The sequence below is a fragment of the Ailuropoda melanoleuca genome, chromosome 5, assembly GCF_002007445.2.
Source record: "Ailuropoda melanoleuca isolate Jingjing chromosome 5, ASM200744v2, whole genome shotgun sequence".
In the NCBI taxonomy this organism is placed as follows: Eukaryota; Metazoa; Chordata; class Mammalia; order Carnivora; family Ursidae; genus Ailuropoda; species Ailuropoda melanoleuca.
Window position 1 is genome coordinate 33908602 of NC_048222.1, and position 14020 is coordinate 33922621.

Consider the following 14020-nt stretch of genomic DNA (forward strand, 5'->3'; position numbering starts at 1 on the left):
TAGATCTCAAGCAGAGATGGGGATCTTCTGAGGTCTGGGGAGCCCATCCATCTCGGGAGCTCCCCGGTCCTTGAGGCTGAGTCCCCTGCTGAGCAGCCAGAGCTGGGAGCACCTGTGCAGAAGCAGAGGGCCTAGTGGGAGGGTCAGCGCCAGCCACGCCAGGCCCAGGAGGATCCAGACAGCGGCCAGGCTCCGGTACACTGAGATGTAATGCTTGCTGGGGTCTGTGCCTGGCAGGGAAGGAGACACGACACATGCCAGGGATCTGAGGGCACAGTCCCCATCGCCCCAGGTTGCACAGTGGTTCCCACTGGCCTCCCCACAACAAGGATCTGCAGTGGAGGTCCCTGGGAGAAGGGGTCATGGGTCCCAGGCCACACATGGCCTCGCAAACCACCTGTCTCCCCTGGATAACCAGGGACTGTCTGACACTTAGTAGTTACCTTCTGCTGACATCTCTGCATCCGCCGAATCCCCGTGCCCCCTACCCTGAGCTATGGGACCGCCCTGTGCTCACCGACAACATAGTCCCCGAAGCCGATGGTGCTAAGAGTGATGAAGGCGAAGTAGAAGGCTTCCCCGAAGCTCCAGCCCTCCACGTGGCTGAAGACCATGGGCGGCAAGATGAGAATGACCAGTGTCCCCAGGGTCAGGAACAGAGCCAGGCCCAGGATCTGCAGCAGCTGGGAGCGAGAGGGTCTGTCTCTGAGTCTACTTGGAAGGCCCCAGGATTGGGAGGGGGTGCGCAGGGGGACAAATCTGGGAGTGGAGCTGGGCCATAGCTATGTCCCTTCCTTGCCCTGCCGACCTTTGGGGTGGGAGTTGTATTCTGTGTGTGCGCTCTTGCCCAGGCCAGGGAAATATTTGGTCAGAGGGATTTCATTGGTGGGTCAGGCTGGAATCTGGAGACTCCTCTGGGCCTGGGGATCACACTTGGATAGGCCCACTGGGAACTCCAATCTGGGAGGGAGGACCGCACTGAACTATCCTGGATTCCTCTGCACCTCGGCCCTCCTTCTGCTTTGCAAGGCACTGGCCAAGCGGGTAGGCACTGGGGGTGTGGCGGGTGGCCTGGAGTTCATTTTCAACCACAAGGGGAAGTGCTGGAGCTCTGTGATGCCCACAGCGATGTGCCACCCAGATCCCCCTTCAAAGAAGACCTTGTTGACCAGCCGTCAGCCAGTGGCCTCCAGCTCTCAGCTACTTGGAGGTGACCCTTGGCTACAGAGACTGCCTGGCCCAAGGGCACACCCTTCCCAGGAAGGCCATCCTGTGCCCGATGGATGCCAGGGAATAAAGCCCTGGCCAATTCAGCCCCCTGTGGAGCCAACTCCGACAGCCACACACCATGCAGAACTCCGTGAGGGGCTGTCCAAGTCTTCGTTCCAGCCAGATCACAGTTCTCCCTCTGCATAACCCTTTCTTCCACAAGCATCTACCCCTAAGACCCTGCCTGCCAAACTGCGGTCTCAGTGCCAACTCCCGTTTCCACCATGCTGCAGATCCCCTCCCAGCAAGGCTGGAAGGGGGAGGGGCCCTACCTGGGCGCGCCTGGGCTGCCCCTCCCACCTCTCGAGGGTAGCCAGGTGGCCATGCAGCCCTGCACCCAAGTGGTTGAGGAAGACCACGTTGAGCGGGATGCCCACCAGGGCGTAGAAGACACAGAAGACCTGGCCTGCTTCCGTGCTGGGTGCCAGGTTGCCGTATCCTGCAGGGGAGGAGGGTGCAAATACGGAGAAGAGAGAGTTCAGAACTGCCTCCCCACAGGCTCTGGAGGAGATTGGTCTTCCACTACCTTTGGGGGTGGAGGGGAAGGTCCTCTGTTCCCATGAACATTCTTCTCCCTTCCCCCGCTAGAATGATCTCTATTTGTAAGAATCCTGCTTGTCTTTGAAAGGCCCATCTCCAAGGACATTGCCTCTAGGAAGCCCTCTTGACTGCGACCTTCTTCCTCTCTACCAGGAGTGATTCCCCATGGTGATTTGTGTCATTCCTGTCTAATTATCTACTTTGCCTTGTACTACTGCTTTTTGCGTGCTTATCCCATTCTTCTTCATTGGCTCAGAAGCTCCTTGAGGGCTGTGCCTGGGTCTGATCCAAGTTTGTACCCTCCCTAACCCCCGACTCCCTCTGCTTCAGTTGTCCCCTGAGCTCGAAGGTGTGGTGCGTGGGATCAAATTTAATTGAACGGATGGGGAGACCATGGATATGAGGTCTGGGGTTCCTTTGGGAGAGGGGGTGTGGGTTTTCTAGGTGAGCGGGTGTAGCAGATGGTGTTGGGTGTTCTTTCCCCCAGAACACCTCGGGCATCACCTGCAGCTTTGGGGACAGTTCTTGCACACACAGGTGGCTCTCCACCCCAAGTCCCTTCATTTCTCTCTACCTGAGAGTGTGCTCGGTCTGAGGGCAAGTTCCAAATACTGGAGAGTTAACACATCTGGGACCAGCTCTCAACCAGCGAGGGCAGGAGTTGGTAGGCAAATAGCCCCACTTCCTCGCCCCTCACAGGCACCGTTCTGAGGCTGGGCTCTGCCTGGCTTCGCACAGGGCCCCGGTGGGAGCGAGGCCAGTGGTCTGCGAACTTTGCTGCCTTTTCTCCTCTCCTGCTCTACCTTCCCACCTCCCTACTCATACTTCCTGGAATCATCTCCTAGACAAAGCACATCCTGGTCTCAGCATCTGCTCTGGGGAACCCAAACCAAGACGGGGGCTTTGGGGAAGCCCTTCCCCACCCCAACCCTTTACCTATGGTGGTGACAACCGTGCCTGCAAAGAAGAAACTGCTGCCGAAGTCCCAGTTGCTGGGGTTGGTGGAGTTGCCTTTGGGGTTCACACCCTTCACCCAGGCTTCCATGATGACCTGTGCAGGGGTGGGGTGGGGGGGGGGTGGCAGGGGGTGGAGGAAGAGGCAGCTGAGGCACCAGCTGGTGGCCAAGCTCTCTGCAGGGTGCTTTCCTGCTATCTCATTTAGTGAGATTCTTAGTTGCTCTTGTTTCCATTTTGTAGAAAAGGAAACCAAGGCTCCGGCTGAGTAGCTAAACGGCTTGCCCAAGGTCATTGGATTCCAAATCCGCGGCGTATTCCACGGGCCAGGGCTGACTGAGGCGTGGGCTGTAAACATGGGCCGGGGAAGAGGAAATGGGCCTAAAGAGACAGAAGGTGCTTATGGGGTGGGCCAGGTGGGAGATGCCACCTATGGCCAAGAGGGTGAAGCATAGTTGTGTTGTGAGGACAGTGGGAAGAATTTCAGGCGGGCTGCTCCCAGAAGGGCTTACTGCGGAACGTGGGGTTTGGAGACCACAGGGAAGCCATGGGACTGCCCTCCACAGGGTGGATGGGGGCAAACCTCTGCTCTCTGAACATCAGGTGAGCCGCCGGAGGCTTTGCTCTTTGCTGCCCCCTAGTGAGGCCCAGCCCAGGCTTACCTATAAGAGAAATTCCATCAGAGGCCCCGGGGAAAGGTCAGGTGTGTAGCAGTGTTTCTGGGTGGTGTGTTGTATACATGTGACGTACACGGGTTCTCTATGTTGCATGTGTGTGCCTGTGTGTTGAGTGTGTGTTTACACAACCTGAACGCCTGCAGACTCAAGCCGAAGCCCCTCTGTCCCCAGGCCCAGTCCTCTTGGAGATGCTTAGGGATCCCTCTCCAGTCTGCTCCCCAGTCCCCTCCCCTGTCACCGTGCATTGTCTCAGGCAGCAGCACACTTGATAGAGCCCCCAAAGCAGGAGGAGGCAGTGGGGGAGGGGGCCACTCTGGCCTCTAGTTCCTGTGGGAACTCTTTCCCCACTGGCTGCGCAAGTGTGCTCCCTGCCAGGGTGGGGTAGCCCTGCTAGGCTGGGCCAGTCTGGGAGTCGTGAGACAGGCTGTCTGCTTTTCTTCACTTTGGCAGAACTGGTCTCTTTACATGTGGACTTTGGTCTCCCTCCCTTTCCCACACACCCAGGGAGGCCAGGACAGAACATTCTGGAACATGCTTGCTCCCTGGAGACCCTCACCCTTGGGAACAGCGCTTGCCCTAGGCCCAGCTGTCTCCCATGGCCAACCTGAAGCTCTCTATCCTGCTGAGGAAGGGGACTTGATTCGGTGAGGGTACTGAGTGTGGGGCCGCCCAGTGAGATCTGATAGTTTTCTCTAAGAATCCACAAGTGGTGGAGAAAGTCAGACATGAGTCCCGTGAAGCCGGGCAAGGCTTTTTTCCTCTGGAGGAGTGTCTGATACTGCTTCTGGGGCTGTTAATAGCTTTTCCCTCCTGTGATTGTGCCAGTAACGTGTGTTCTGGAATCCCAGACCAGCGTTCTTCCAGTCAGCCAGTCAGCCCCTGGCGACTGAGGCTCCCTCCCAAGGAGGCTGAGGACAGGGGTGTCCTGGCTCCCCCCGGGGAGGCCAGGGTGGGGTGTGGTTAATCAGTGCCTGGGTTGCAGTCAAGGCTGTTGTCTCCCACCTCTGTTTACAGAGCTGGTTAGATTCCAGCTTTCAATCCTTCCCACACCCCCTGGCTCCTGGGTTTTACCTCTAACCCTCGGCTGAGGGAGGAGGAAGTGTCACAGCCTCCAGGGCTTCTGTCTCATCCCCCGAGGTCTTGGGAGGCTCCAGAGCCTTCTCAGCCCCGCAAGGATGGCATGGCCCTCGCCCTGTACTGCCGGAGCCGAAGGAAGCCTCATTTCCTGGGAGAAAGGGCCTGGACAGGTCTCTCAGTCTCTGGAAAGTTCTCTCTGACCACCCAGGCCACCCGTCATCTTCTACGTCAGCTCGTCTCCGTCTTGAGGGTACGGGCTTGGTCTGGAGGGCTTGTTAAGGACAGGCTGCTGGCCCTGCCCCCAGAGCTGTTGATTCCGAGGGTCTGGGGTGGGGTGCCATCGTTGGCGTTTCTAAAGGACTCCCGGGTGAGGCTGTTGCATCCGGTCCACGCTTGGAGAACTGCTGCTCTAGGCCGTATCCGGCCTGCCCCCCACCCCCCACCCCTGCCACTTATGCTGATTTATATGGTGAAGAGCAGCTAGCCCAGGGGTGAGTTCTGTCTCCACCACTCATTGTGCAGTCTTGCCAACACTCCACCCTTCTGTGCCTCAGTTTCCATCTGCCGACTGGAGACAGGGATGGGAATCGGTTGTTAGGAGGACACACATAAAATGCATGGTTCCGGATGGATCGTGACTGGTCTGACACCACTACCATGACCCTGTTCCCACTGTTTCAGGGATGCTGTAAATGCTCGCTATGTGCCGTTTATCTCTGTGACCACTCTGCACCTGGTTTGTTGCTTTGTGGTGGGTGTTGTCATTCACTGGGCCCGGGTCTTGAAGGCAATCACAACACCTGGTGTTTGCCCTGCTTCCTCGAGAGAGGGTGTTGGGGCCCAGAGTTTGTGCAGGGAAGCAGAAGGGGTCCAGGTAGGGGGGCAACCCGCTCTGCCACCAGAGAGACCCCCCCACGGACACCTTGCTGGTGGAGCTGTCACCCCGGCCACTGCTTACCAGGCCGGGGAAGGCCAGCATGGCGGCTGCTCCTGATCTTTCTTTGTGTCTCTCGCCCCCACAGCCCTCAAGTGTGATCAGCACAGGGCTGTGAGCAGGGAGAGGACAGAAGCTTTAGCAGCCCTGGAGTTGGGGTGGGGGAAGGGCAGAGCATGGGAGAAGGAAATTTGCAGTGTTGACAACGTTGACACACAGTTCACACGGATGCGGCAAGTGGCAGCTTACAAAGTGCTTCGGATTTGCCGTAATGTCTGCAGCACCAAGAGACTATTCTCACCCTTTACACAAGGACATTTGGGACCAGTGAGCTGAAGCGACTTGCTCAATGTCACACGGCAATCCAGTTGTAGACCTGGGGCCAGAATCCAGCACCAGGTCTCGGCTGGCTCCCTGCTCCCACCACGCGCTGCTTCTGAGCAGGGCGGCAGCCCCTGGGGGGTAGCTCTGGACCCGCCACGAGGACCCGCATTCTGCCCGCCGTCCTGCACCAGCCTCCCCCCTTCACCTGCACAAACTGCTCCAGGGCCCGCTGGTCCAGGCAGGTGTAATTCTCCAGGAAGCGCAGCTTCTCAAACTGGAACTGGTCTCTGGACTGAGCCTCTGCCTGCTTCTCCAGCAGCTGGAAGACGGTGGCGCCCAGCAGCAGGTAGCAGACATAGGCCAGCAGCAGGGGCAGGACCCGGCCGCCCCAGCAGCTGCAGAGCCTGGCGTGGGGCATGGCGTGGGGCATGGCGTGGCCAGGACTCTGCCGGGCGGTGGGGCTCGCTCTAGGAGGAGAGGTGGGAAGCGCCCAGGGACCCGTGCCCAGCCTCCTGCTTGCCTCGCCCTCCTCACCCTCCTCAGCACAGGTGTCTGGAGGCCGGGCAGTCTGTTTGAACAGTGCAGCTCGGCTCGGCTGCACTAAGTGCGTCCAGTGCAAACAGGTTTGCCACCCCCAACCAGCCTTTTTTTTTTTTTTCCACCATGGAGAGCACAGGTCAGCAGCATGGACCCCTCAAACAGACCTACAGGGTCCTCCTGAGGCCATCTTGTCTTACCCTCTGCCTCTAGGTTGGATGGGTGTTTCTGGACCAAATCAGATGCTCCCCCCTCGTTCTGCCCAGGCCTGAAGGAGTGCCCTCTGCAGCCCCCAGTTTTTCACCCATGACGCTTCAGGCCCCAAAGCTGGGAAGAAATCAGGATTGGGGGGGCACCTGGGAAGCCCAGTCAGTTGAGCATCTGACTCTTGGTTTCAGCTCAGGTCATGATCTCAGTGTCCTGGGATTGAGCCCTGAGTCGGGCTCGCCACTCAGCGTGGAGTCTGCTTGAGATTCTCTCCCTCCTCCCCCTCTGCCCCTCCCCACTCGTGCTGTCTCTCTAAAATAAATAAATACATAAATAAAATCTTATTAAAAAAGTAAATAAGGATCGGTGTGACTATGCCTTGTGCCCCGTTGCCCTGGCTATAGAATGGGGCTGGGAGGATTGACCTACCTATTGGGGGACCCTGAGGATACATAAACTGGGTGACAAATCAGGGCAAAGCAGATAGACACATCACGGCCTCGATCGGGAGTGGTACCGGGGTTGACGCTCTTAATCGGACACATTTGCTTCATAGCTTTTGCTGATAGTTTTCTGTGCTTGAAATCCTTTAGCACCTTCCCTTCAGAGCATACTACACTGGTAAGATGTACGTGTGAATAGAAAAGAAGCTAAAAGTATATCCTGGCCTGAGATGTTCACAGGGGCTCTCTCAGGGGAGGGGAATCCAGGGTCTTTTCCTCTCTTTCTCTTCTCTGCTTGTGTATTTGCAATAGCTTTATTGAGATATAATTCACATACCATATCATTCACACTTTCATTCATTTATTTTTTAAAAGATTTTATTATTTATTCGAGAGAGAGAGAGAGAGAGAGCGCGCACAGGAGTGGAGGGGAAGGGCAGAGGCAGAGGCAAAAGCAGACTCCCTGCTGAGCGGGACCCCCAATGTGGGGCTTGATCCCAGGACCCCAGGATCATGACCCAAGCCGAAGGCAGACACTTAACCAACTCAGCCACCCAGGTGCCCTTCATTCGCAATTTTAAAGTACACAATTGAGTGGTTTTTAGTACGTTCAGAATTACGCAACTATCTCCACATTGAGTCCAATGAGTCCACAACGCCCTGTCTCCTTTTAGCTATCATCCCCCACCCACCCAGCCTTCCCCCTCAGCCTCAGGCAGCCATCAGTCTGCTTTTTGTCTGGGTTTCTCTATTCTGGACATTTCATACAAATGCAATCACATCATATGTGGCCCCTTGTGTCTGGCCTCTTGGTGTAATGTTTTCAAGGTTCTTCCATATTATGGCATGTGTCATCGGTGCTATGGCACGTGTCTTCCATACTATGGCACGTGTCAATACTTCATCCTTCTTTATAGCTGTGTCCTAGTTCATTGTATGGATAGAGCAGTGTTTTATTTATCCATTTATCAGTTGATAGATATTTGGTTTGTTTCTGCTTCTCTGCTATTATGAATAATGCTGCCACGAATATTGATGGACAAGTTTTTGTGAGGATGTATGTTTTTTTGTCTCTAGGGGTGGAGTGCTGGTCATGTGGTCACTCTAACTTTTTGAGAAGTTCCAGACTGTTTTCCACAGTGGCCACACCGTTGTACATTTGCACCGACAGTGTGTGGGGAACCAAGTTCCCTGCTCACGTTTTCTGTGATGAGCTGGGGCAGTGGACAACCTGAGCCTCCTGTCCACATCTTTCCCCCCTTCCTGGCTAACAGAGCCCCACTTGTGTACTTGTCAGCTCCAAGCAATGGAGCGTGACAGGTCTAACCTGCCATAACCCTGCTCCCCGGCACTCTCAGCTGAGTTCCCAGGAGCAACCCTGAGAGGGGAGTTTAGGGATGAGCAGTGGACTAGGGCAAGACTGATAAGAAGGTGGGGCAGGCAGGGCCACACAGGGACCGTAGTCCAAGCTCCGCCTGGTTCCTGGAGAGCCCCGGGGGCGGAAAGCACACCCTGTGAGTCCCAGGGGGCAGCAAGGGAGCCGGGCTTTCATGGTCCCACACCGGCTGGCTGTGGAGGCATCCCTGGCTCCACACACCAGGAGGCAGAACGGCTCCAGGAGCCTGTGAACCATCCACTGGAGTCCCAGGTCATTGGCAGGCCAGGCCATTGGGAGCAAAAAAAGAACATTACATTAAAGAACGTAAGAGAGGCACAAAAATGGGGAGGGGATCAGAGGATTGATGGTGTCCCTTGCACCCCCTTCGCGGCTCCCTTGCTGCTGGGGTGGCCATGTGACCCAGTTCTGGCCAATCAAATGTGTGTGGTGCCCGCCATGGAGGTGTGAAGTAAGGCTGCTCTGTCCCCACGGAGGGCTCAGCTGCAGCTGGTCCCAGTTCCCCCCCCCACACACACACAGAGGACTGGCCCTGCCCAGCCACCTCGTGTCCTTGAGGGAACGGCATCAGAGAAATTCAAATCAAAACCACACTGAGATACCACCACGCCAGTTAGAATGGCAAAAATAGACAAGGCAAGAAACAACAATTGTTGGAGAGGATGTGGAGAAAGGGGATCCCTCCTACATTGTTGGTGGGAATGCAAGTTGGTACAGCCACTCTGGAAAACAGTGTGGAGGTCCCTTAAAAAGTTAAAAATTGAACTACCCTATGACCCAGCCATTGCACTACTGGGTGTTTACCCCAAAGATACAGACGTAGTAAAGAGAAGGGCCATATGCACCCCAATGTTCATAGCTGCATTGTCCACAATAGCCAAATCATGGAAGGAGCCGAGATGCCCTTCAACAGATGACTGGATTAAGAAGCTGTGGTCCATATATACAATGGAATATTACTCAGCTATCAGAAAGAACGAATTCTCAACATTTGCTGCAACATGGATGGCACTGGAGGAGATAATGCTAAGTGAAATAAGTCAAGCAGAGAAAGACAATTAATCATATGATTTCTCTCATCTATGGAACATAAGAACTAGGATGATCAGTAGGGGAAGAAAGGGATAAAGAAAGGGGGGAAATCAGAAGGGGGAATGAAACATGAGAGACTATGGACTATGAGAAGCAAACTGAAGATTTCAGAGGGGAGGGGGGTGGGGGATTGGGATAGACTGGTGATGGGTAGTAAGGAGGGCACGTATTGCATGGTGCACTGGGTGTTACATGTAACTAATGAAGCATCGAACTTTACATCGGAATCCGGGGATGTACTGTACGGTGACTACCATAATATAATAAAAAATCATTAAAAAAAAAAAGAGTGTTGCAAAGACGCTCAGCCGATTTCTGCACGCGCCTATCTAGATTTCAAAAACGTTAGAAACACGCACCCTGTTTGTTCAATCCACTGTTAGGTTTCGTGTTACTTCCCGAGGGCTATACAAGTTTTTGCCATTGTCGTTGTTGTTTTCATTGTTCAAGGCTTATTTGGTATGGAAGGAATAAGAAGACACTCCATTTATCTTAAGTAATTGAAATAATTTAGTGGTAGGAAGCCAGGAGCTGCCAGCGTTCTGGAACAACTGAGCCTGTGTCTCCACTCCTGACCATTAACGGTCTGCGCCCCCTCTCCTCACGGGGTGGCCCCTCCACTCGTCCCAGCCATCAGGCCATTCCCTCCCTCTGCTCGGAACTCTGCTCCAGGGGGACCCCTGGCCTCCAGTCAACGTCAGCTGCTGTGTTCCCTGCTTCCTTCTCTCGGTACTTCTTGCCTCAGGTCCTCTGGGGTGACGCCAAGTGTCCGAGGGCCCCTTCTCACACGGGCCACTTCACAGGTGTCTGTCGTCCTTGCGTCACGCACCACCTTCAGCCGCTCTGGTCCAGCCAGGGGCCTGAGAGCCGCACACGGACAGCTGTCACTTGGAAGGGGTTATGGGGAGGCAGAGACCTCCTCCATAGGGACTGTATGTCCAGGATGAGGGAGGGGAAGACAGAGAGATTGTAGAAAGTAAAAGGGGGAGAATTTTACCATTTCTAGTACGGGGATGATCCAGAGAGCGGAATGTCATAGGGTTCTCAATCTGCTCTGTGGCCCAAACCACAACCACAGCAAATCACAGAGGGCAGGTGCGGGCAGGATGGGGAGGCCGTGCATGGGGACATCCCAGCGCTGTGACCAGTCCCAAGGGCAGGCCGTGGTGTCCTCCGTGTCCTCCGAAGGACCTCATCCGTCCCAGGGTCTAGGTGGGGCCTGGCCTCGTGTGGAGGCTGCCTTCTCTGCCGTCCTGCTAGTTGTGGGTTCCGCAAAGCCCCCTGGGGATGGCAAGCTGTCCTATACGAGGCTCTTCCACACCCAGAGCCTTCCCAGACAGCACCAGGCTGGGATGTGCGCTCATCTCCAAGGAGGAAGGAAGCGCCAAGATTCATGAGACTCACCCTCGACTGGCTTTCCTTTGTGGTCTGGGGAGGTGGGACGACAGGGTGTTGGCCACCATCTCATCATTACAGACTTGCTAGTGCCTGACTTTAAGCTAGGCTCGTGGTTATGCCTGCAAGACTGTGTAATAATCTCTCTTACTGCCCTGGAGAAGCTCAACGTGTGAGGAGTTCTTTTGTGTGTCATTTAGAAAGCTCATCTGTGGGCTCTGGGGTCTCAGGCAGGTCTTAGCAACCTTTGTAGCCCGAGCGTCCCTGATGGGTCTGGACACCGGCCACACGTAATGGTGGCAGTTCTGGTGGAAGGAAATGAAGGGGAAGAGTGTGGACTATGTCAGTGGGAGAAAGGGGTGGGTGCAGGGATGGGTGCCCGAGGTATGTCTCTGATGTGTTGGGCTGGAGGGAGGGCTGAGTCAGGTCCTGGGCAGGTTCACCGGGGGCGAGACACTCCATTCACTTGTGGCCTACCTCCTGAGACCCTCCTGCGTGCCGGCAACATTGTCTCCCCCTCGCCTGCCCGCTCGCTCTCCCCTTCCCATGTTCTCTTCTGCTTGCACCCCCACCCCGCATCCTGTTCTCACGCTCACTTTTTATAGACACCCAGAGACCCAACTGGAGTTTAGATAGAGTCCTTCTTAGGAGCACTTCCCATTTAATGGGGGGTCCTTATGAAAACCCCAAGGCCACAGAGGCAAAGGGTGGTTAATATAATGGCGGAATTGGTGGATGGGGGTCAAGTCAAGAGGCCCTCAAGGCCACGCACACCACAGAGGCAGTCCTCTTTCTCTCTCCCTGTATTCATTCATTGCACTCATTGAGCCCTCTGTACTGGGACCTATTTCAGCCACTCCTCTGTTAGCTGAGGCCTCCCCAGGTCGGGTTCAGGGCAGAACCTGCATGACGGTGGGGACCTCCCCTGGCCATGAAGCGCTCCCTCTCCCTGCCCGACACCTCCCACGTGGGCACAGGCCGCTGTGAGGGATGGACGGACACAGGGCATGATTTATCATTCCTTTCAGGGAATTATTGCTGCTAATGGGCAGAGCCAATTTGTGCTCCCCAAGTGGGCAGGGCAAAATCAATTAATGGAGAGTCGAACCTGGCCAGGCCTGGGGGCAGAGTGTGGCCTGACATCCGGCAGTGATAAGGGGCTTTCTGAGGCTGAACTAATAAGGAGATTGGAGGAAAAAGAAGAAAAACAAAACCCCTCTCAGATCAATTTCGTGTACAATGGGCAGAGAATGCAAAGTAAACAGAGCAGCTGGGCCGGGGCCCCTTTCCATCTGAATGAGCCCCGAGATAAGGAAAAGGACAGACCGCCACCGGCCAACCAACATCGGCATTCGCTCAGGGAGCCACTCGATAGGAACCTATCCGCACGAGTGAAAAAGGCCACGTTCCAAACCGGAACTGGAGGGAGAAGATAAGGCCCAACTGCCCCAGGGACGTCCCCTGTGGGGAAAAGGGCAAGCGGAGGAAAGGGGCCCGGGTTCAGACGCTGCCTCCCTGCGCGCACCGGACTGGCGGCACCAGGGCGCCAGAGCGACAGGACGGGTCCTGGTGTGGTGGTCCCGGCTCCTCCTGGATGTCCCCCACAGCGAGGGGTGTGGGGCAGCATCCTGTGTGGGGGCAGGGGAGGTACAGGTTTGTGTGAGGCTTTGCCCTCATGGCCACAGAGTGTGGCCGCCGGGAGGTCCAGTCCAGCAGTGTGGCCAGCAGAGAGGAGGGAGAAAGCTGAGGGGTGATTTGAGGGAAAGGCTTAAAACAAACACACACACCTGGTATTGACCTTGTTCAGATTTTCCATGGTGTTTTTTAGAGCAGCAGGATTCCTTTCTCACATGAAATCTTTCCCTGTGCCCCAGTATGCGGCGCTGTGGAGAGCAGGGCTCTGGAAGAAGTTGGGGATGGGGCTCCCACTTTTACCGGCCCCGAGGGCTTGATTGCAAGAGCCCCCCACTCCCCACTTGTGATTTTGAAATAGATGCCATTGCTCACATTGGGCTCACCTCAGAGCAGACCCTGAGGCAAAATCTGGGTGTGAGCCGTTCATGGGGGACGTGATCCCAGGAGACAATCCCAAGAGAGTGGGGAGGAGAGACAGGGGGCAGTCAATACAAGGTGAGTTATTCAACAGGTGACCGCTGTGGGCTGCTGGGGCTCAGCCCCGCTGGGGACCTCTGGGACACTGTGTGGGACACACTTCAGAGTTGTCCCACAAGGAGGCGAGGAAGCTGGGGGTGTTTATCCAGCAGCCCCTACCCCTCATTAGTTGAAGATTGTTCCAGGAGAGGCTAACTCCTGCGCGGCTGGCCGGCCCTGCACATGGGCTGAGAGTGCCCTTGCGCCCAAAGAGAACCTTCAGGTAGAGACGGATAGGTACTTGAGATGGGAAGCTCTCGGTGTGGATGGGGACTGTTCACAAGGGACCTCCAGGTGAGCTGGGGGATACTGCCAGCGTCTGTCAGACTCTTCGTTCTCTATCCCTTTCTCTGAGTTGTAATTACAGTCGTAAACCCTGCAGGGCGATAGCTCGTTTGTGGAAATGAATGAAGGAGTCGTTCAGCTTGTCAGACAAATGCCCTTGGGAGATGACAGGAGCGGGAAGAACATGCCTGTCTATCGAGCGCCACTAAATCTGAACGAGGAAAAGGGGTTGTTAAGGGCTCCATCAGATACCCCATATGAAAGAAGCCCCTATGTTTCCTTATGTCTGCATACTATGGAAAAACTCAGAGCTACAAGATGCATTGGAGCAAAAGCAGAAATAAGCCTGGGAAGACACAGACCAGGGTGTGGGTGTGGGGTGTTGACCAAATTATGGTCCATCCTGGCTGCAGGGAGGAGCAGAGCCTCCCCGGGGCCTGAGAGATGTAGTGAATGGAGGAACTGTGAGTATGGACAATGCCAGGCCTGCCCCTGTCTACAGGAGCAATTCGATAAAAATTGTGCCAAATTCAAGAGTCCACGTGAGGTATAATGATTTATCGGTGAAGGTTTAGAGTGTAGCAGACAACAGGTACTCATGGATTTGTTTGTTGTCCATTCAGCGCATGCGAAGATTCTTTGTCCTACCTAAGAATCGCTCAAGTGAGCAGGTCAGCGCCATTCTGGTGGCCCAGTCTTGAGCGATGTCATGAGTGGAATGCTGCACCAGCCAGTGGAA

At 55.4% G+C, this 14020-nt stretch overlaps 2 protein-coding genes across 2 annotated transcripts in view; both read right to left on the reverse strand.

Annotated features, from left to right (window-relative positions):
• Window positions 1-2: 2 nt before the first annotated feature.
• On the reverse strand, window positions 3-6670 carry KCNK16 (potassium two pore domain channel subfamily K member 16). The gene is made up of 5 exons (XM_002926507.4): window positions 5981-6670; window positions 2746-2860; window positions 1542-1708; window positions 518-683; window positions 3-230 (listed from the first exon to the last, which is right to left on the reverse strand). The coding sequence occupies exons 1-5, from the start codon at window positions 6203-6205 to the stop codon at window positions 7-9; spliced, it is 897 nt and encodes a 298-aa protein (XP_002926553.2). The 5' UTR covers window positions 6206-6670; the 3' UTR covers window positions 3-6.
• A 3359-nt stretch (window positions 6671-10029) lies between these two features.
• Window positions 10030-14020, reverse strand: part of KIF6 (kinesin family member 6) — a 465947-nt gene continuing 461956 nt past the window's right edge. Inside the window, exon 22 of the mRNA XM_034660659.1 lies at window positions 10030-10380. Coding sequence (XP_034516550.1) covers window positions 10349-10380 — 32 coding nt within the window. The 3' untranslated portion in view covers window positions 10030-10348. The remainder of the gene's footprint in view (window positions 10381-14020) is intronic.